This window comes from Schistocerca americana, chromosome X (genome assembly GCF_021461395.2).
Source record: "Schistocerca americana isolate TAMUIC-IGC-003095 chromosome X, iqSchAmer2.1, whole genome shotgun sequence".
Classification (NCBI taxonomy): Eukaryota; Metazoa; Arthropoda; class Insecta; order Orthoptera; family Acrididae; genus Schistocerca; species Schistocerca americana.
The window spans coordinates 796,350,925-796,373,219 of record NC_060130.1 but is presented as its reverse complement, the minus strand read 5'-3'; the positions used below and the strand labels follow the sequence as shown (position 1 = coordinate 796,373,219).

Here is a 22,295-nt window from a genome sequence, read left to right as displayed (position 1 = left end):
TGTGATCCACATCAGAATTTCATTTATACTTCTAACGGTGTTTGGAAACTCATAAAACAAGAAACAGTGACATCTACTGTGTCCTGTACATAAAAAAATGACTGATTCCTTATAGTGACCTCTAATGAACATTGCAAAAAGACAGCCGTCATCAAAAGGGAACTAAAATGAAAATCCCTGTCAAGTGGTCAGCTCAAGTGCCAACACACATAAGACAGATGTAGCCAATTGAATGATACTATTCGGTAGCCGTGGCACATTGCATAATCCAGATTCCTACAGCTCAGCTCCCTGTGACTCAACTACTATGGTACACTGTAATAAAATTGTCTCCCCCTCCTCAAAACACTACAAACCAGCAGCATAAAATCTAGTTTTAACAAAAACTAACAGAAAATGCAATATAGCTACCTCTTTTTTTCAGTTGGATGACAGGATATAAGACTGGTAAGGTTCAAATGGCTCTGAGCACTATGGGACATAACTTCTGAGGTCATCAGTCCCCTAGAACTTAGAACTACTTAAACCTAACTAACCTAAGGACATCACACGCATCCATGCCCGAGGCAGGATTCGAACCCGCGAATGTAGCGGTTCCAGACTGTAGCGCCTAGAACAGCTTGGCCACCCCGGCCGGCGACGGATAAGGATCTTAAGTTTTATATTAACAGCAAAATTGTAATGAAATTAAAACTTAAAAATTTTATATTACTTATAATTTCTCTGCTCACATTTAAAACACATGAAATATCATCATTTCAGGAAACATTTGCAGCAGACTTAAATTTTCTCAAAACGTCTCTGTCAAAGCTATTATCTTACCTTTTGTGGTTGTCCAGGCTTTAGATAACCATTTTTTGGCAGCTGTGGGGTGCCAGGGGCAAACTGTGGTGGATAGTGTGGCATAGGAGGAGGTACAATAGGTATTGCTGAAGCACTACCTGAGGGAGGAGGAGGTGGTGGAGGAGGGGGAGGGGGTGGTGGTGGGGGCCCACGCTTTATTAAGTTTTGTAATGTAGCAAGCATTTGTGGGTTTCCAAGAAGTGAAGGCTGACTGCTGCCCATCTGTGCCTGCATCTGAGCTGCTAGTAGAATAACAAGAGCTGCATGTGCATTTTCTGGTGCTGGGGATTGAGCACCACTCTGTGCTGCCTTCCCTTTGCTTGTCGTATTTCCTCCTGCCGGCTTTTTGCCAGCCTCACTGCCATTTTGGAGAGCCTGAATTTGTGTCCATATTATGTTCTGCAGCGACTGTGCAACTGCAACATAACCACGTACAGCAATTAAAAAATTAAACTCTATTTCTCTAAAAGTTGCAGTTTTTATGACACTAGCACAAATTACAACTGTATAATAAACTATGATGTAAGAAACTTGCCACAAATAGTGAACAATAAACACCGAGTTTAAAGATTTTCTAGATTTTACAGAACATTTGCCGTATTCTACATTTCAAGCTCAACTGATAAAAGCAATATAGCCCATTTAAGAGTATTACAGCTGTATATAAGATCAAAGAAATTAACAAGAAGACCAATTTAAATTATACTCTGCCATACTCCTGTAAAAATCTATTATCACCTTAGCCCTATTTCTTTGACAACAAACACAAATAACTGGATTTGAAAGCAGATGTTGTGTTAGACAAACAGCTAAGCACACAGCTAGCATCATGACACAGTAAAAACTACAGTGATTTAACTGCAGATTCATTTCACCATAGCTTCATGATCAAAGCATATTTACCCAGTTACAATTAGAAAAGAGTCTCTAGGTCCTAACCTTACCAGTATAAATAAAATGAATTACCTTCAGCACAAAAAATAGTGTTCTCCTATCTGCATGCTATGATTGAACAGTAATTAATAGTGAATTAAATCAAAAAACAGATTGTACTGTAGAGTTAGGCAGTGAAGAAATCTGAAAATTCTTGATTAACAGCAAATCAATATTTCAGCATACCAAGAGCCACACACTATACAATAACATCACTGATGGAACTTCTGTTTTTTATAATTCTTTAGATTTTACAGTCATGAGTTATACATTGTTGCCGTCTGAAATTTATCTGAAAAGTCATGCATTATTATTATTATTATTATTATTTTATTATTAGCCCCAATCCAAAAAATCAGTTAATACAATAATTTATTTAGAAAGCTTTCTGGTCTCATTGCACGAGGTCTTATTTCAGCACTGATTTGAAACTTCTGAGTGTACTTACACACAGGGTTTTGTTTCGCCAAGTTCTGCAGCTGTTGAAATACTGCTGGAGCAGGTGGGTCTGGTAATAACCCAGTAGCCTTGCCTCTGTTTACCTGAAAAAAAGGCAGAATGTATTTCATACTAAATTATTATGTCATCAATAACGTGCCTTACATATGCATAAATATCTTGGACAAAAAATTAGATGACTAAACAGTTGCATGGAAGATCACTTTATTACTGTCCATATGTATTTACACTTTACTCACTGGAAGTACAGCAGGACTAAAATGTCATCCGAAGTCTTAACTATCATAATAAAGCATTGTGATGGTTGTTACATATGACAGCCTGGTATTACCTATAGAGTACTGTTCTTTGTTCACAAATTCTTGTTATATTCCACTGGATACAATGATGATCCATAATGAAATTGACTATTACTTCAGGTTTTGTTTTAGGTTGCTGTAGGGAGAAAATAATGACATTCCCACGTGTATATACTTTTCTGGAGTATAAAACAAAGTTTCATGTTCTAGTTATATAATTGATTTTGCTAACTGTACATGATGTAAGCTCCTTGCAGACTATGTATGTGTGATTTTCTTTCCAGATCATATAACCAAGCGAGGTGGCTAAGGCAGTGTTAACACACTGGACTGACATGCAGGACGAGTAGAATTTGTACACTGACTCGACATCCTGAGCTGGATTTTCTCCAAATACTGATGTGAATGCTGGGGTGGTTCCTTTGGTAAGGCCATGGCCGACTTGCTGTCCTATCAACATCTAATCCTATCCTACTTTGTACATATTTATACACTCCTGGAAATGGAAAAAAGAACACATTGACACCGGTGTGTCAGACCCACCATACTTGCTCCGGACACTGCGAGAGGGCTGTACAAGCAATGATCACACGCACGGCACAGCGGACACACCAGGAACCGCGGTGTTGGCCGTCGAATGGCGCTAGCTGCGCAGCATTTGTGCACCGCCGCCGTCAGTGTCAGCCAGTTTGCCGTGGCATACGGAGCTCCATCGCAGTCTTTAACACTGGTAGCATGCCGCGACAGCGTGGACGTGAACTGTATGTGCAGTTGACGGACTTTGAGCGAGGGCGTATAGTGGGCATGCGGGAGGCCGGGTGGACGTACCGCCGAATTGCTCAACACGTGGGGCGTGAGGTCTCCACAGTACATCGATGTTGTCGCCAGTGGTCGGCGGAATGTGCACGTGCCCGTCAACCTGGGACCGGACCGCAGCGACGCACGGATGCACGCCAAGACCGTAGGATCCTACGCAGTGCCGTAGGGGTCCGCACCGCCACTTCCCAGCAAATTAGGGACACTGTTGCTCCTGGGGTATCGGCGAGGACCATTCGCAACCGTCTCCATGAAGCTGGGCTACGGTCCCGCACACCGTTAGGCCGTCTTCCGCTCACGCCCCAACATCGTGCAGCCCGCCTCCAGTGGTGTCGCGACAGGCGTGAATGGAGGGACGAATGGAGACGTGTCGTCTTCAGCGATGAGAGTCGCTTCTGCCTTGGTGCCAATGATGGTCGTATGCGTGTTTGGCGCCGTGCAGGTGAGCGCCACAATCAGGACTGCATACGACCGAGGCACACAGGACCAACACCCGGCATCATGGTGTGGGGAGCGATCTCCTACACTGGCCGTACACCACTGGTGATCGTCGAGGGGACACTGAATAGAGCACGGTACATCCAAACCGTCATCGAACCCATCGTTCTACCATTCCTAGACCGGCAAGGGAACTTGCTGTTCCAACAGGACAATGCACGTCCGCATGTATCCCGTGCCACCCAACGTGCTCTAGAAGGTGTAAGTCAACTACCCTGGCCAGCAAGATCTCCGGATCTGTCCCCCATTGAGCATGTTTGGGACTGGATGAAGCGTCGTCTCACGCTGTCTGCACGTCCAGCACGAACGCTGGTCCAACTGAGGTGCCAGGTGGAAATGGCATGGCAAGCCGTTCCACAGGATTACATCCAGCATCTCTACGATCGTCTCCATGGGAGAATAGCAGCCTGCATTGCTGCGAAAGGTGGATATACACTGTACTAGTGCCGACATTGTGCATGCTCTGTTGCCTGTGTCTATGCGCCTGTGGTTCTGTCAGTGTGATCATGTGATGTATCTGACCCCAGGAATGTGTCAATAAAGTTTCCCCTTCCTGGGACAATGAATTCACGGTGTTCTTATTTCAATTTCGAGGAGTGTATATGTATACATTATTTATATAAAATATGTGATGTGTCCTATACTGTTGACAGAGTGGTCAAAGTAAAAAAAATAAAATAGACAAATGAGTCTCATATCCATGTGCTTCCATTTAGCTGAAACAGATAGTGTGCCATAACACAGCAGAACGAATTTGAGTGATATCAGTGTATCTGATCATTAAAAAAGCTTTCAATGAAAGCTAAAACACTTTTTTTAGGAAAACTATATAATTTTTTAATACAATTGCACCTGTGACAGCTTAATGATAAAGACCAGTTTTCATTTAATTCCTACACCGAGCTGCTTCTGAACGCCATCTATGGCATGTGATGGTCACAGTAAAGTCATGGGCCTCTTGTGATCAATGGCACGAAACAAAATTAATACTACATTTTATTGTTGAAGACTGACCACACGTATCTGACTGACAAATATTAGCATTTAACCTTTTTTATTTTTAATAGTGATGGGGGAGGAGGAGGAGGAGGAGCAGTTATTAGTACCCTTACTAAAACTTTCCAGGACAAACTTAATTAAAATTTTTAGAAGCCAAAATTAAAATCATAGAATCTTTAACATGTCACTCACAATAGTTCACTGCATTGTTGTTGGTAACTGCATTGTAAAACAAATAGCCAGTGAGTTACATCTCTCATTCATAATAACAGGACATTTCATGGTCTTACAAATTTAAAACTAAATGCCTTAAACATTTAAGTCAGTTACCTAAACCACTTTGACTATTCATACATTCACTGCAAATTTAAAAGAAGATAAATTTCCATGTATCTGGCACAATTAACTTACTGATTCATTAAGCAGCTTTAGATAAAGATTTATAGCACGAACACCGGGGATGTAGTAACTTATTCTGATGCACTGTCCTCTCAGATTGTACCCATTGAGAGAAACCTGTGCTGCTTCTGCATCTTCACTAGTACTATACTCAACCAATCCCCAGTCCTGGGGACACCCATTTTTAAGGGCAATCTGAAAGAAACAATTTTACACAGAATTAAGGGAATTTAATATAAACTAGAAAATTACATAAAGTACATATAATAATAGAACAGGATGAAAGAGCTCCTTTTTGCTATTCTTGATGTAACAAAAGGAACACATACCCAGCAGAAAAGAATATATTTATCTATGAATACGTGCTGTCTATCAGAAGAATACTAATGGTAACAAGGGTCACAGTCACAACATTTATGAAGAATTGATAATTTGTTATTCAACTGAGAAAATAAACTTGAACAAGAATTAATATGTCGACTGAAAATTTATCTGGATTTGCCATGAATGAGAATCATTCACTTGCCTTTCACTGTTTCTCATGGTCCAATTACCCCCCTGTTAGCATTATTTTTCTGTCGACCATTGAAGGTAGTGAAATGTTTGGGTAAAAATCTCTTTTTTAGAGTTGTAAATTACATTTATTTACATTATTTGAAAATTATCATACCTCTAGTTCTCATTATTGGGGTGTTAATACTTCATGTTCAATAGTAATGCTTTCTACTGGTAGTAGGGGCACTCACTGAATCTAAAGTTCAGCTAACACATCAGTTTACATGCTATGTTCTGTCATATCTACCCATTTAGCAAACAGAAAATTAATTTTAAAACAAATACCCTCTCCAAGAACTGGCAGAAAGCTCCATAATAGGGAATGTCACAGTGATAACTTGTGATCAGTAAATGAATATAGTATCTTATATACCTCATATTTTGGAGGACATCTCAATGAATTATGAACTCTACCTGAAAGTTAACAAAATTTGAATTTTTCACACAAATAGTTACAAATACATGCAAACACTTACAGATGTGGTCTCTGCTACCTGGTCAGTAAGCAAGCAGTTGCCGATTTGTGCCACTGGGATTATGTTCTGTGTTTCTCTAACTTTTTAATTATGTGATATGCTTGAAAGAACAGTGAGCTCACATAAAATGGCTTTTATAAACTTGATAAAACTGTTGCAGGATGCCAAGAAAAGGAAAAAGCTAGGTTTTAGTGAAAATGCTTCACACAAGGCTCTAATTTTTGACTGACATATTGATATTGAAAGTACTTAACATCATATGTTGATCTTTCTACATCTACATGACTACTCTGCAATTCACATTTAAGTGCTTGGCAGAGGGTTCGTTGAACCACAATCATACTATCTCTCTACCATTCCACTCCCGAACAGCGCGCGGGAAAAACGAACACCTAAACCTTTCTGTTCGAGCTCTGACTTCTCTTATTTTATTTTGATGATCATTCCTACCTATGTAGGTTGGGCTCAACAAAATATTTTCGCATTTGGAAGAGAAAGTTGGTGACTGAAATTTCGTAAGTAGATCTCACCGCAACGAAAAGGAAAAGATTACAAGCCATCCACAATCTTTGAACTATATTCATAATGCGCGACTGTGTATGTCAACAAAATACATTAGAGTAACTGAACACAGAGAGACTTAGACCACAGCTTTTATCATGACTGCTGGATGATCAAAAACAGTGGGAGTATGAAAATACCATTAAATTTTAACACAGCAGCCCCCTCCCTTGTTCCCAAACCACAAAGCTGCTGCTTATCCAAAGCCTATTCACTTTTTCTCTTCTTCCTCTTGGATATCAATCACGTTATAGAACACAATGCTTGATTTTCAGTATGAAGCAATTTCTCTTGAAATCAGAAAAATGAAATCATTTGTGTAAGGCACATTTGCATACTGACACAAAATAAATGAATCATATAATAAGAAAAGTAATATGTGTATACATGCAAATTCATTCCAAGAAGCACCTTTGCAATGCAATATAGACACACAGCTGTCACCAGCTGAAAGATTGACTTCAACAAAACAGGCTCCATGTGTTTTTCAAAAACATATAAAGATGTATAAAAATGACAGTGTAAACCACAGAAATATAGACACAATTAATTGACGAGAATATGAACAGAAAAAAGTGATGTATCACACTGCAAAGGAAAATATATTATTAGAGTTATCACAGCATATAAAATAATAAATAAAAACGTGGAATTATGTAAGCCTGTGACTAAACTAACATATATGTTTCAGTCTGATGTGAGTACTTAATAAACTGGATAAATAACCCTGCCAACAACCATTTATGTAGTTTATGAAACTGTTGCTGCTGACAAGTAAGGTTACCTAATTTAACTCCTTTAGTAATTAGTGTGTGTTTTTTTCCCTTCTTCAAAAAGTAGTTTTTACATTCATTGTAGAAAAAAAGTTGATTAGAAATAATATCATCATCCAGATGCATGAATGCAGTATGATAATTCTTCACAAGGCAGCATACAGATCTACATGGAATGCAACTGTCTTCCACTGGCCTCAGAATGTGCTCTTAAATTCAATTATGGAGAAAATATCAGTTAAGATGGTATGTGGACCACAGTATAAGTTGACATTTTTAACATAAACAAAGGATTATCTCGAGGAATGTTGTATTGCATACCCTCTTCAGTGTCAAAATATTAATCATTAATAACCATATCAGAAATAAAACTTTTTGTCAACTATAAGAAGGTGAGCTGCTAAGACATATTAGAAGTTTCTGAACAACTGAGAAATAAAGAATTTGAATTTATTTAACGTATTTGGTCATTATACAGTAAGTTTAGAAACTATAATCATTCATAAAAAGGCTGTAACGAGTTTTTTTGCTATGTAATACAAAGCCTAAAAGAAAGGCCAACAAATCTGCTTCTGATGATGCCATTTGCCTGTCACTGTGAAGCTTAATGATGATCAACTGTAAAACTTACCTGACAATATGGAGGGCTCACTACAGAGCTGAATATCTTCCGAAATTCCCCCATGTCTCTGAAGTCTTTGGGCAGTCTGTCCACATATAGGCACTTCGAGTGGAGGGACTCGAATGTGACATGACTTGAGTCCAACCAGTCACAACATAATACCCAGCTATCCACTTCTTTCCCATCAAGCATATTTTTTGCTTGCATTGCAGCTTCTTTTGTGCTGTATTCAACAAATCCATAGCCCTTTGTTTCACCTAGAGAGGAAAGTATTATTAGTTTCAATAATTATGGAAACTGCAAGTGCTTCTCAGGAAATATTGAAACATTCTATGTATATGTATTTTTTTTCACATTACACTTATTTGACACACAACAGAACCACACACTATGTGAAAGTACCATTATGTGTTCTTTAAATGTCTCAGTATATAACAGCCATCATATTTTAATGGACTACGACAAATAGAGAACACACAGTTAAGAATACATATTAAACATAAATTTATAGTGCTTACTTCAACATTCCAGAATCAGACTGAATATAATTTCTAGTTATTAGAACTTCAGACAATTACCATCACCAATTAATAGCTTTCAATGCGCAAGTATTTCATTTGACTTACAGCTTAACATCATGTGAGTGATGAAGTATTTAGAGATGGAGCGCAATCCGGTATTGAGGAAGGAAGTGGCCATCCCCTTTTCAAAGGGGCCATCCAAATATTTGCCTTAAATGATTTCAGGAAACCACAGAACACCTCAATGTATATGCCGGATGAGGACACAAGCCTATATAGTAACAACTGTGCCACCTGCCTCAGTCATTTGAGATTGAAATGTAACATTTGTAATGGCTTATTAACACAAATGCTCATCTCTTGCACATATGGGACAAAATCGACAGATATAAAGGCAATTTCTGGAGAACCCCAAGGGAGTAATAGAGGGCCATTACTGTCATACAATATGAATAACATTTGGAGCCCTATGAAGGTTTTAGAGGTGGTGATGTTGTCTACTGATAGATGGCAATGCAGAAGACTGTAGTGATATGCAAGAAGACCTGCAGTGGATTAATGATTGATGCAGGGGCTCACAGTTGATCCCAAATGGAAATAAATGTAACATTGTTCATTCACACAAACAGAGATTTATTACTGTTAAGTTACACTATTTGTGAAAATGTACTGGTAATGGTAACTTGTTCAACTGATCTTTGAGTAAAATTGTCAGAACCAAAAAATTACCAAAATTAGAGCTCATAAAGAAGTTTGGAGAGTGGTGAGAGACACCCCCACCACCATACACAGTAAGACAGTTTGTGGAGTATAAATGTAGATCTAGACACAGGTTCCTCTTAGGTATTACGATAGAATTTCTGAAGCACTCAGTGAGTTTCTCAACATTACTGAAATCTGCGACGATCTGAAGAGAGCTTGTTGGGACCCTGTGACTCTTCAACATCTCTTCTCTGTTGGCATCACGCTTTCAAAATGGGCGGGAAACGGGAAATGCTGAATGGCACGGAGCAGCAAGAGTGTCTGTTACTGCCATGACCCTGCATCTACATCGCCACTCTGCAAATCACACTGATGTGCCTGGCAGAGGCTTCATCGAACCTATATCTTTCCTTTCCGTGCGTGCTCTGATTTCCCTTATTTTATTATGATGATCGCTTCTCCCTATGTAGGTCGGCGTCAACAGAACATTTTAGCATTCGGAGGAGAAAGAAGTGATTTAAATTTCGTGAGAAGATCCCACAGCGACAAGAAACATCTTTGTTTTAATGTATATGTATTCTGTATAACGTCCGTGACACTATCTCCCCTATTTCTCGATAGTAAGGATCCCACACCGCGCAACAGTACTCTAAATGAGGATGGACAAGCGTGGTGTAGGTAGTCTCTTTAGTAGATCTGTTGTATCTTCTAAGTACTCTGCCTTTGGTGTGCCTTCCCCACAACATTTTCCATATGTTGTTTGGAAGTTAAGTTGTTGTTAGTTGAATTTATGGCTTTTAGATTTGATTGAATTATCGTGCAACCGATGTTTAACTGATTACGTTAAGCACTTATGTGGATGACCTCAGACTTCTCACAACAATCAGCACAGCAGTGCCCTTATTTGTGATATATCACGTCTCAGTGTGAAACAGCTTGCACATGTCCTTAGGATATCAACTGGGAGCACTCACACAAGTTTAAAAGAATATTTGCAAATGTGTAGGATGTGTTCACAATGGATACCGGAACTGCTTACTCCAGAGCAAATGCAGCCTCTCGTCGATATGTGCCGCTATTGCAAACAATGTGTTGAGAACAAGTGCGACACTTGTTGGCAAAACATCATCACTGCTGATGAAACATGGGTGTGCTGTTATGACCCAGAGATGAAGCGGAGCAGCACAGAATGGATGCGACAAGGCCATCCCCCTACCAAGAAAAGGCACGAGCGCAAAGTCAGCCAATAACTCCATGGTCCTCACTTTTTTTTGAGTACCATAAGATGGTGTTCACTCTCACAATTTCAAGCCACACTACAGTCACTGCAAATCACTATAAGAACGTCCTGAAGCAACTGGTAAAGGATCACACCCCGAAAACAGGAAGGAACCTCACTGGACTGTGGAAGCTTCATCATGAAAATGCCAAGCCACATGCTGCTAATGCTGTTATCTCCACAGTGCCCCACCCACCTAATAGTCCCCACCTGACTCCGTGCGATTCTTTTCCTAATCCGATGGCCAAAAAAGAACTTAAGGGACGCCGGTTCGACAACGAAACCAAGCCAGTGAAAGCGCGACACTGAAGAGAACATCAAGGACTGGCTTCCTACACGTCTTTCAGGGATGGCCAAGGAGATGGAACAAGCGCACTGCATTGGGAAGGGGGTTGGGGGCTGTTTTGAGGATACAAAAGTCGGTATGAATGATTTTTTACAATAAATTGTCGTGTATCAGTGCCAATCTTTTTTGAACATCCCTTATATGAACTTCGCAAACCACTGTACAGTGCATAGCAGAGGGTACATCGTATCATTATTACCAATTTCCTTTCCTTTCCTTTCCTGTTCTTTCCTTTCCTTTCCTTTCCTTTCCTTTCCAAGCACAAGCACATATTGAGAGAAAACTTACTGTTCGCGCTCTAATTTCACGATCCCCACGAGACGTAAACGTCCATGGCAGCATATCGGCCGCACAGTCTTTTTCGAATAACGGTTTTCTAAATCGACTCAACAAGATTTCGCGAAAACTACGTCGTCGTTTTTCCAACGATTCCAATTTAAGTTCTCAGAGCCTTTGTTACATTTTCGAATGGGTTACACCAACCTGTTAGAATCCTAGTGTGTCTGAATTCGTTCAGTGACTATTGTCATGCCTTCTCGGATAAGGAATCCAAACCCTGGATTAATACTCCAAAAATTCGTCCCACGAACCTCTTGTACGTGACTTCCTTCACAGATGCAGAGCACTTTTCTAGAAATCTTTAAAAAAAAAAAAATGGCTCTGAGCACTATGGGACTTAACTTCTGAGGTCATCAGTCCCGTAGACCTTAGAACTACTTAAACCTAACTAACCTAAGGTTATCACACACATCCATGCCCGAGGCAGGATTCGATCCTGCGAGCGTAGCGGTCGCGCGGTTCCAGACTGTAGCGCCTAGAACCGCTCGGCCACACCGGCCGGCCTAGAAACCTTCCACCAAGTCTTAGTCTTCCGTTTGTTTTCCCTAATAATGATTTTGTGTGGTAGTCCCACTTCACATTGCTTCTTAGTATTACGCCTAAGTACTTACACGACGTGACGTGTGCTAGATGTTCACCAGTCTTAGACACTAATAGTTTCTCTCCGTTATCGGCGTTATGTTATAATAGGCACTCAAATGAAAACGAAAAATATAAGTACTGTTTATTATTTAAAAGTGATTGGCGTAAATGTGAATACATTTATCGCACTGTGAGACAAGATGTTCAGCGGCTTCTTGGAAAAATGATTGCAATTGCCTACGGAACCATGATTGTATCCGCGTGTGCACCTCTTCGTCCAAAGCAAATCGACGGTTACAAATTCTTAACAGCTCCAAAAATACGGAAATCGCTTTCTGCGTCGACACTGTGCAAAAGCTGAAGCGCGCCATCAAATCCAAACGCCCATGAATGTTGACGGACGGCATTATTCTATTGCAAGATAATGCCCGTCCACATGTTGCCTCAGTGGCAAAGTTTTGCTGGGAAGCCCTTACAGAATGTCTATTGTATAACGCAATGGGTTCTGTTAGTTAAATATTCCTCCAGCCAATCACATATCTGAAAATATCCCTACATTTTCTCCTCTGGTTTCCTTTAATCACAAAAAGCAAACGCCTGGATAGCTCCTTTCATACGGCCACTGACAACTCCTTCCCGCATTCCTGGCGAATCTACGCTAGTGCTCTATTCAGAAAGAAGAATGAAACCTAACTTCCTCCTTTACAGAGTGCAGAGAACAAGCTTCATTTCAAAGCTCATGTGTATGTACTTTGTGTCACCGTGTCCATAACAGTTCTGACGATGTTCATATACCACTGGTCTCTGAGTTCAAGTACTAATTTTATTTCTACTCTACCATTCCTTGACCGCAACAGCCAGAGATCAGTATTAGTCTGCAATTTTGTTAAGGGGCTCCGGAAAGGCTCAAAATCATGAAAAGTTCAATTTTTACTTTTTTGCGTTTTCTGAATCTGCAGACTATTACCTTTTAATAGATATATAATTTATTCAATTCCGAAGACTACAACTATTTTTAATTTTTTTTTGAAATGTGTTCTACATGGGCGTGACCCACTGTGGCGCTGTTAAACTGCTGTCAAATGGTGTTATTATTAACGTCCGTGTTCATCAGGTACATTTTAGTGATGTGAGACAAAGAATGTGTTGTGGCTAACCTGTGATGGTTCAATATATATCGCTGGTGTGATTGTCGATTGTTTCATGTTTATTTACTCTGTCGTTATCTCGAAAATATTCGTAATTAATTCTGTTTCTTGAGTCTCTGTTTTGTTGAAGTATAATAATGAGTAAAAGTAAAGTTATTAGAAATCCTCTGAAGGCTTTTAAGAAAAGGAGAAATGTTGGAAAGCCAAAGGTATGTGTTATTACTGTAAACAATAAAGATGATAACCAAGTGAGTGAACCTAACCTCTCAAGTACACCTGCCCGTAGCAGTCAAAGTGGGAAAGAAAATACTTCACAGAAGAAGCTTGGTTCAATGAGTGAAAACTATGAATGTTTTATGGGCGAATCGGATGTGAATGAATTTTTTCAAACTGTGTAAGATGTATTCATTGTAGTGAAGTTGGTCTGAAACTCTCCATAATAAAGGACGTAGGACTTGCTAGTGAAATACAACTGAAATGTGATAAGTGTTCATACATGACCACCTTTTGGAACAGTGTTGCAGTAACTGCAACTGAAGAAAATGGTAGCAAAATCTACGAACACAACAACGAGCGATGCTTGCTTTAGACAAGGAACGCCTTCGGGCTGCAGACAGGGCTGTAAAGAGTCTAGAAATACAAGCAAGAGTAAGCAGGAGGAGGAACAAGAGGAACCTGGAGGAGGAGTTTGCAGAGGATGAAGATAATCCATCCTATGGACCTGGAATGCACTAAAAAGTTAATCCAATCTTTGTCGCTCGATTCCCAAAACTTTTATTTTCTCATACTAATTACATGTTTTCTAAGGATCTCCCAAACATATTTGTTTCAGACTTTCAGTAAATGTTACGCAGTACCTTCTGCATAATTTAACACAGCCATTTTCCAAAAAACTGTATATTTTTGAATATATAAATAAAAAATTGCAAAAAATGTTGTGAATTTTCATTACAATTGAAAAAAGAATCATCTTTAATAACTGAACTAAAATTTTGTAAAATCCCTGTGTTAAGTTGTAGCCCATATTCCAATAAATAATCTGTAAAAAGTTCAACTTCCTACCTCAAATACTTTGTGAGGAAAGATGTAATTTATAAGCGTTATTTTAACATTGCAAGTATAGGGCGTTCCGGAGCCCCTTAAAGCACTTCTAGATGATCACACTGTTTTAGTGTCTGGAGATGTCCAGCACGTCGTGTTCTTCTTATTTTAGCAATATCTGTTCGTGCTAAACTCAGCTCGGTCTTTTCCCGCGCGACAGCTTGCTAACCACGGATGAAGGACAACAAGCAAATTGCATATTCCTGCAGTTCCAGAAAAGAGTTTGACACGGGGCCCCACTTCAGACTTTTAGCTAATTTCCGAGCATACGAATAGGTTCTCAGATACGCCAGTGACTCGAAGTCTTCATTAATAGAACCCAGTATGCTGTCCTGGATCACGACTGTTCATCAGAAACACGAGTATCGTCTGGAATGTCCCAGGGAACTGTGATAGAACCGCTTTCGTTCTTTATATACATGAATGATTTAACGGATAAGGTGAGCAGCAATCTACGATTGTTTGCTGGAGGCGCTGTAGTGCACGGGAAAGTTTCGTCGTTGTGTGACTGTAGGAGGATACGGGATGGTTCAAATGGCTGTAAGCACTAATGGGACTTAACATCTGAGGTCATCAGTCCCCTAGACTTAGAACTACTTAAACCTAACTAACCTAAGGACATCACACACAGCCATATCCGAGGCATGATTCGAACGTGCGACCGTAGCGGCAGCGCGGTTCCGGACTGAAGCGCCTACAAACGCTCGGCCACAGCGGCCGGCGATACGGGATGACTTGGACAGAATTTCCATTTGGTGTGTTGAATGACGGCTTGCTCTAAATGTAGAAAAATGTAAGTTAATGCAGGTGAGTAGGAGGAACAATCCTCAGACATTCGAATACACTATTAGTGGTATGCTGCTTGACATATTCACGTCGATTAGATATCAAAGCGTAACGTTGCAAAGCGCTACGAAATGGAAAGAGCAGGTAACGACGGCAGTAGGGATGACGAATGGTCGACTTTTAGATTTGATCAATACGCGATTGTTACGGAGATGCTTCGTGAACTTAAATGGGAAACCCTGGAGAGAAGGCGTTCTCTTTGCGAAACGTTGTTGAGAAACTTTCGTAAGCAGGTGTTTGCAGCTAACTGCAGAACGATTCTACTGCTGGCGTCATACATTTCGTGTAAGAAGTGCGAAGACAAAGATTAAAGGAATTAGGGCTCGCGCAGAGGCATATGGAAAGCAGTTTCTCCCTCGCTCCATTTGGGCGGGGAATAGAAAAGGAAATGACTGGCAGTTGCACAGGGTCCCCCCCCCCCCCCCCCCCCCGACATACAACATACGGTGCTTTGCGGAGTGAGTTTGTGTATATATATATATGTAGCGTGTAAATACTATCGAGCAGAAGGCAGTGCCTGTTGTCAGATTTGAGAATTCTCCCCCCCCCCCCCCCCCCCCCGAGTTTGTTTCGCGTGGGTGCAGGCTCACTGGCTGTGCGATTAACGGCTTTTCTCTGTCCCCTACTGAGCACAGGGCTGCCAGCCGCACCCTCCTGCGCAGAGATGGGCCCTAATCTGCGTGACTCACGCAGGTTCCGTACGCAATTAACAAATGTTACCTACTCATGTGGATATTAAAATACTTTTCTTTCAATGGTTTATTCGTTGTTTCTCTTCCGCTTGTCCTTATAAATGTTTACACAGAGTTTCACTGTCCTACGATCATTCGTGTTTTACGGAGCCTTTCTACACTGCTGTGTTACTAGGAGCTTAGAGAAGAATGGCTAAAGCGGGGAGCATCATGGGAGGCGCGGGGTAGCCGCGCGATTTAGGGCGCGCTGCCACGGTTCGCGCGGCTCCTCCAGTCCTCCCTGGTGTGTGTGTGTGTGTGTGTGTGTGTGTGTGTGTGTGTGTGTGTTAGTTATCCTTCGCGTAAGTTAGACTAAGTAGTGTGTAAGCCTAGGGACCGGTGACCTAAGGTCCCATGGGAACATACCACCAAAAATCTTGGGAGAGCGCCTGTGGAGTAGGGTTAGGGTTAGGCTTAGCTTGTAACCTGCGACAAGTTGTTTTGGGTCTCACAAGTTTGTTCGCGTTGCCATCCTCCGCAGCAAGCATAGAAATACTTGTTTTGTAAATAAAACCGCCTTTTCCTGCTGCCAGGTGAGAGGAAATGCAGATCAGCAAATCATACCACTGATGATGCCTTAGAACAAGAAAATGGCGAAACGCGTCTGGGATAAATAAATTATATGGCAGAAGGAAGAGGCGGTTTTATTTACAAAACCAATATGTTTTGAGTCTGTGCGCGTTGTGTGATCGGATGACGCAATTGGCAGCTGTCGCGTCTGTAGTTTCCTGCGAGCGGATCGGGATGGGAGCTAGACGCTAAATCCAGTAATGAGGTGGCTCGGCCAGCTCAAAGTCCTGGTGCTGGAGAAAAGGCTGGAAATTCTTTGCAGATAAGGGAACTCGGTGGGATAAAGGACGTATACTTCTGATGCAATAACTGAGACGAAACACGAGGTAGGATAAGTCCACTGTCGAACCCTACGAGGCACCAACACATTGAATGTAAGTTGTGCAATCCTGCACGCACCCTGTGCCACGAGAAACGAAGTCCCGTCCCGAGGGCAGAGTAACTCAGGTCCAGCGTCTGAGGCAACTGTCGAAGGAATCCTATAGCAACACCAGCTGCCCTGCTTATATAGGCTCGTCTGATGCAATCCCCCCGCGATCACACGCGTCTCCCGTGTCCTTTCGTCCTTCCAGCGCATTCTGTCGTAGCTGGTCACGAAGCTCCAGCGTCCCTTGCTACAAAAACGCAGCCTCTCCTGCTTCCCAGCGCCCCGGCTGACGTTAGGTTGCTTTCCTACAGGTTCATCTTACACAATCTTATGCATTTCTACTCACATCCGCGACCCATTCGCGACACAGCGCGCTGCAGGTAAGTTGATTCGAGTCCCGCGTTGGCCCACGTTTCACCCTCTCACACTTACGCAACACAGCCTCCCGAAAACATGAAGGAACCAGTTGCAGTTCAAACAGCTAGACTAAATTTAAAGCATCCATTGTAGACGCCCAGTTGTAAGAAAACACTTCAACAAACACCACCATTTACAAAAATGAAACCCTCATGCCGTAGTTTTCGTGGCACCGCCACCTCTTTCTAGCGCTGCAAACACAATACCACCGTCCGCAAAATTCAGTGATCGACACTGGCAGCGGGCAACAAAGAAATCCTCCTTAATTCTCGCATCGTTTCCTGTCACGGCGATGCGGAGTAGACGACACGCCGCCGAGAAAATTAGTGCGGTGGTGGAGTCCTCAGCTATATATATTATACCCCGATACGAAACGGGCATTAAAGCCCACGCCGAACGACTGTGATATTAAACGACGCGTGTAGAGCCGGTGAATAATAACGTGACTGCGTAAGAGGTTTATTTTATTAGCGAAAATGACACTAGGTCCAACTCTACGGGCTTAAACACTTTATTTCCTACGATTGCAGGCATTGAATGCAGAGGAAACAGCGGCTGTTGAAATTAAGTTTTTTAGGACAGTCAGAAGTCGCACTCAATATTTTTTACTGACAGGTTTTTTTCATCATCATCGGAAACTGTTGAATTTACATTTCAAAGTAGTTGGCTGATTTCATCGGAAATATATTCAGCCAATTGCTCTGAAATGTAAATTCCACGGTTTCTGACGAACTGAAGGAAACCAGCCAATAAAAATACTGAGTGCAACTTCTGACTGCCCTGAAAAACTTGAAACTATTTCTGGCATTTTCCAAGGCGGGTGGATGAACAAAAGCTTACGTTTAAGTATACCTACTGTGCGACGTTTTACTGAGTCACTAGTTCAGCAAGAAAAGGGCAATAGCTTTTTCGCACTAGAAGCTCCAGGAATTATTGGTCTACTGCTGGCAAACAGAACAAGGGAGCGTTTCATGCCTAAGGATTAACGTTCCATGGACAGTTAAGTAATTACAGAGATAATCTTCTTACAATGAGAAATGGACTTGGTTAACGTAGACCACGAGAGACGACGCAATACTTGGGTCTCTGAATTCCGACATTCATTCAGGGTTACCATACGTTACCTGGGAAAGACTTGAAATTTCCCGCCCAACTTAAAAGCAAAGGCGAAACATACCCGCTTTCACAGTAAATGGATGTCAATTGACAGTGGTGATTGTAGTTAATATATACATAGGCTGGAAAAAATATGGAAACATAAGAAACGCAACACATTACCATGCCTAATACGGTGTAGGATGTTGTGTTGTTGTTGTTGTAGACTGGTTTGATGCAACTCTCCATGCTACTCTATCCTGTGCAAGCTGCTTCATCTCCCACTACCTACTGCAACCTACATCCTTCTGAATCTGTTTAGTGTATGCATCTCTTGGTCTCCCTCTACGATTTTTACCCTCCACGCTGTCCTCCAATACAAAATTGGTGATCCCTTGATGCCTCAGAATATGTCCTACCAAGCGATCCCTTCTTCTAGTCAAGTTATGCCACAAACTCCTCTTCTCCCCAATTCTATTCAATACCTCCTCATTAGTTATGTGATCTACCCATCTAATCTTCAGCATTCTTCTGTAGCAACACATTTCGAAAGCTTCTATTCTCTTCTTGTCCAAACTATTTATCGTCCGTGTTTCACTTCCATACATGGCTACACTTCATACACACACTTTCAGAAACGACTTCCTGACAAATCTATACTCGATGTTAACAAATTTCTCTTCTTCAGAAGCACTTTCCTTGCCATTGACAGTCTACATTTTATATCCTCTCTACTTCGACCATCATCAGTTATTTTGCTCCCCCAATAGCAAAACTCATTTACTACTTTAAGCCTCTCATTTCCTAATGTAATTCCCTCAGCATCACCCGACTTAATTCGGCTACATTCCATTATCCTCGTTTTGCTTTTGTTGATGTTCATCTTATATCCTCCTTTCAAGACAATGTCCATTCCGTTCAGCTGCTCTTCCAGGTCCTTTGCTGTCTCTCACAGAACTACAATGTCATCGGCAAACCTCAAAGTTTTTATTTCTTCTCCATGAATTTTAATACCAACTCCGAACTTTTCTTTTGTTTCCTTTACTGCTTGCTCAATATACAGATTGAATAACATCGGGGAGAGGCAACAACCCTGTCTCACTCCCTTCCCAACCACTGCTTCCCTTTCATGCCCCTCGACTCTTATAGCTGCCATCTGCTTTCTGTACAAATTGTAAATAGCCTTTCGCTCCCTGTATTTTACCCCTGCCACCTTCAGAATTTGAAAGAGTATTCCAGTCAACATTGTCAAAAGCTTTCTCTAAGTCTACAAATGCTAGAAACGTAGGTTTGCCTTTCCTTAATCTTTCTTCTAAGATAAGTCGTAAGGTCAGTATTGCCTCACGTGTTCCAGTGTTTCTACGGAATCCAAACTGATCTTCCCCGAGGTCGGCTTCTACAAGTTTTTCCATTCGTCTGTAAAGAATTCGTGTTAGTATTTTGCAGCTGTGGCTTATTAAACTGATTGTTCGGTAGTTTTCACATCTGTCAACACCTGCTTTCTTTGGGATTGGAATTATTATATTCTTCTTGAAGTCTGAGGGTATTTCGCCTGTTTCATACACCTTGCTCACCAGATGGAAGAGTTTTGTCAAGGTTGGCTCTCCCAAGGCTATCAGTAGTTTTAATGGAATGTTGTCTACTCCCGGGGCCTTGTTTCGACTTATGTCTTTCAGTGCTACGGTGCAGGATAGCTGTCGATATTCGAAACAGCTCCCAGTCGTCTTGGAAGGCATAAATACATATCATGCACGCATTTAAACGGGATCTTGAACCTTTCTTCCAGCAAAATAGTGGCAAGTACAGCTAACGATAATGGAGATGTATAGTAATCATGCACCCTTCTCTCTGAAATAGACCACGAAGACTCAATAATATTGGGATCTGGTGATCTAGGCGGCCAAGGGAGATGCGACGGTTCATCCCCGTGCTCACAAAACCAATTCTGGACAATGTGAGCAGTGTGGACAGGGACGGGGCCCTGTCGTCTTGGGATACAGCATCGTCATTAGGGATCAAATACTGTACCATGGGACGGACCTGATCAGCCAAAATGGTCGCATTATGGTTTTTTTTGTGGGGGGGAGGGGGGGGGGGGGGACGAGACCAAACTGCGAGGTTAGCGGTCTCATCGGATTAGGGAAGGACGGGGTGGGAAGTCGGCCGTGTCCTTTCAAAGGAACCATCCCGGCGTTTGCCTGGAGCGATTTAGGGAAATCACAGAAAACCTAAATGAGGATGGCTTGAAGCGGGTTTGAACCGCCGTCCTGCCGAATGCGAGACCAGTGTGCTAGCCACTGCGCCACCTCGCTCGGCGATTGCATTATCCTTAGCGGTAATGCGACCTTGTTGAGTAACCATTGGGACCATGAAATACAGCCGACATCTTTCACTCTTGTGACGTAAACTCGATCAGAAGTTGAAAACAGTATGAAACAAGACTCATCCGACGAAATTACACTACTGGCCATTAAAATTGCTACACCACGAAGATGACGTGCTACAAACGCGAAATTTAACCGACAGGAAGAAGATGCTGTGATATGCAAATGATTAGCTTTTCAGAGCATTCACACAAGCTTGGCGCAGCTGGCGACCCCTACAACGTGCAGACACGAGGAAAGTTTCCAACCGATTTCACATACACAAACAGCAGTTAACCGGCGTTGCCTGGTGAAACGTTGTTGTGATGCCTCGTGTAAGGAGGAGAAATGCGTACCATCACTTTTCCGACTTTGATAAAGGTCGGATTGTAGCCTATCGCGACTGCGGTTTATCGTATCGCGACATTGCTGATCGCGTTGGTCGAGATCCAATGACTGTTAGCAGAATACGGAATCGGTGGGTTCAGGAGGGTAATACGGAACGCCGTGCTGGATCCCAACGGCCTCGTATCACTAGCTGTCGAGATGACAGGCATCTTATCCGCATGGCTGTAACGGATCGTGCAGCCACGTCTCGATCCCTGAGTCAACAGATGGGGACGTTTGCAAGACAACAACCATCTGCACGAAAGTTCGACGAAGTTTGCAGCAGCATGGACTATCAGCTCGGAGACCATAGCTGCGGTTACCCTTGACGCTGCATCACAGACAGGAGCGCCTGCGATGGTGTACTCAACGACGAACCTGGGTGCACGAATGGCAAAACGTCATTTTTTCGGATGAATCCAAGTTCTGTTTACAGCATCATGATGGTCGCTTCCGTGTTTGGCGACATCGCGGTGAACGCACATTGGAAGCGTGTATTCGTCATCGCCATACAGGCGTATCACCCGGCGTGATGGTATGGGGTGCCATTAGTTACACGTCTCGGTTACCTCTTGTTCGCATTGACGGCACTTTGAACAGTGGACGTTACATTTCAGATGTGTTACGTCCCGTGGCTCTACCCTTCATTCGATCCCTGCGAAACCCTACACTTCAGCAGGATAATGCACGACCGCATGTTGCAGGTCCTGTACGGGCCTTTCTGGATACAGAAAATGATCGACTGCTGCCGTGGCCAGCACATTCTCCAGATCTCTCACCAACTGAAAACGTCTGGTCAATGGTGGCCGAGCAACTGGCTTGTCACAATACGCCAGTCACTACTCTTGATGAACTGTGGTATCGTGTTGAAGCTGCGTGGGCAGCTGTACCTGTACACGCCACCCAAGCTCTGTTTGACTCAATGCCCAGGCGTATCAAGGTCGTTATTACGGCCAGAGATGGTTGTTCTGTGTACTGATTTCTCAGGATCTATGCAGCCAAATTGCGTGAAAATGTAATCACATGTCAGTTCTAGTATAATATATTTGTCCAATGAATACCCGTTTATAATCTGCATTTCTTCTTGGTGTAGCAATTCTAATGGCCAGTAGTGTACTTTCTTCCATTGCTCCACAGTCCAGTTTTCCCGTTATCGGTATTTGCATCTCTGGTAAGTGGTTTTGGAATTCCATCTCGCCCTGCAAACACGTGCATATGGAGCTCCCTTCGTGTTTTGCTCACATGTGGGACATTCAGGTCTGAAGCGA

The 22,295-nt window shown here is 42.1% G+C and overlaps 1 protein-coding gene across 2 annotated transcripts in view; it reads right to left on the bottom strand.

Annotated features, from left to right (window-relative positions):
* The window catches only part of LOC124555054 (ribonucleoprotein PTB-binding 1-like), a 365,639-nt gene that overhangs the window by 12,841 nt on the left and 330,503 nt on the right, over positions 1-22,295 (bottom strand). For both annotated transcript variants that reach the window (XM_047128828.1, XM_047128829.1), the window contains exons 3-6: positions 8,243-8,490; positions 5,259-5,441; positions 2,225-2,318; positions 823-1,259 (exon numbers count right to left, since the gene is read on the bottom strand). In XM_047128828.1, coding sequence (XP_046984784.1) covers positions 823-1,259; positions 2,225-2,318; positions 5,259-5,441; positions 8,243-8,490 — 962 coding nt within the window. The remainder of the gene's footprint in view (positions 1-822; positions 1,260-2,224; positions 2,319-5,258; positions 5,442-8,242; positions 8,491-22,295) is intronic.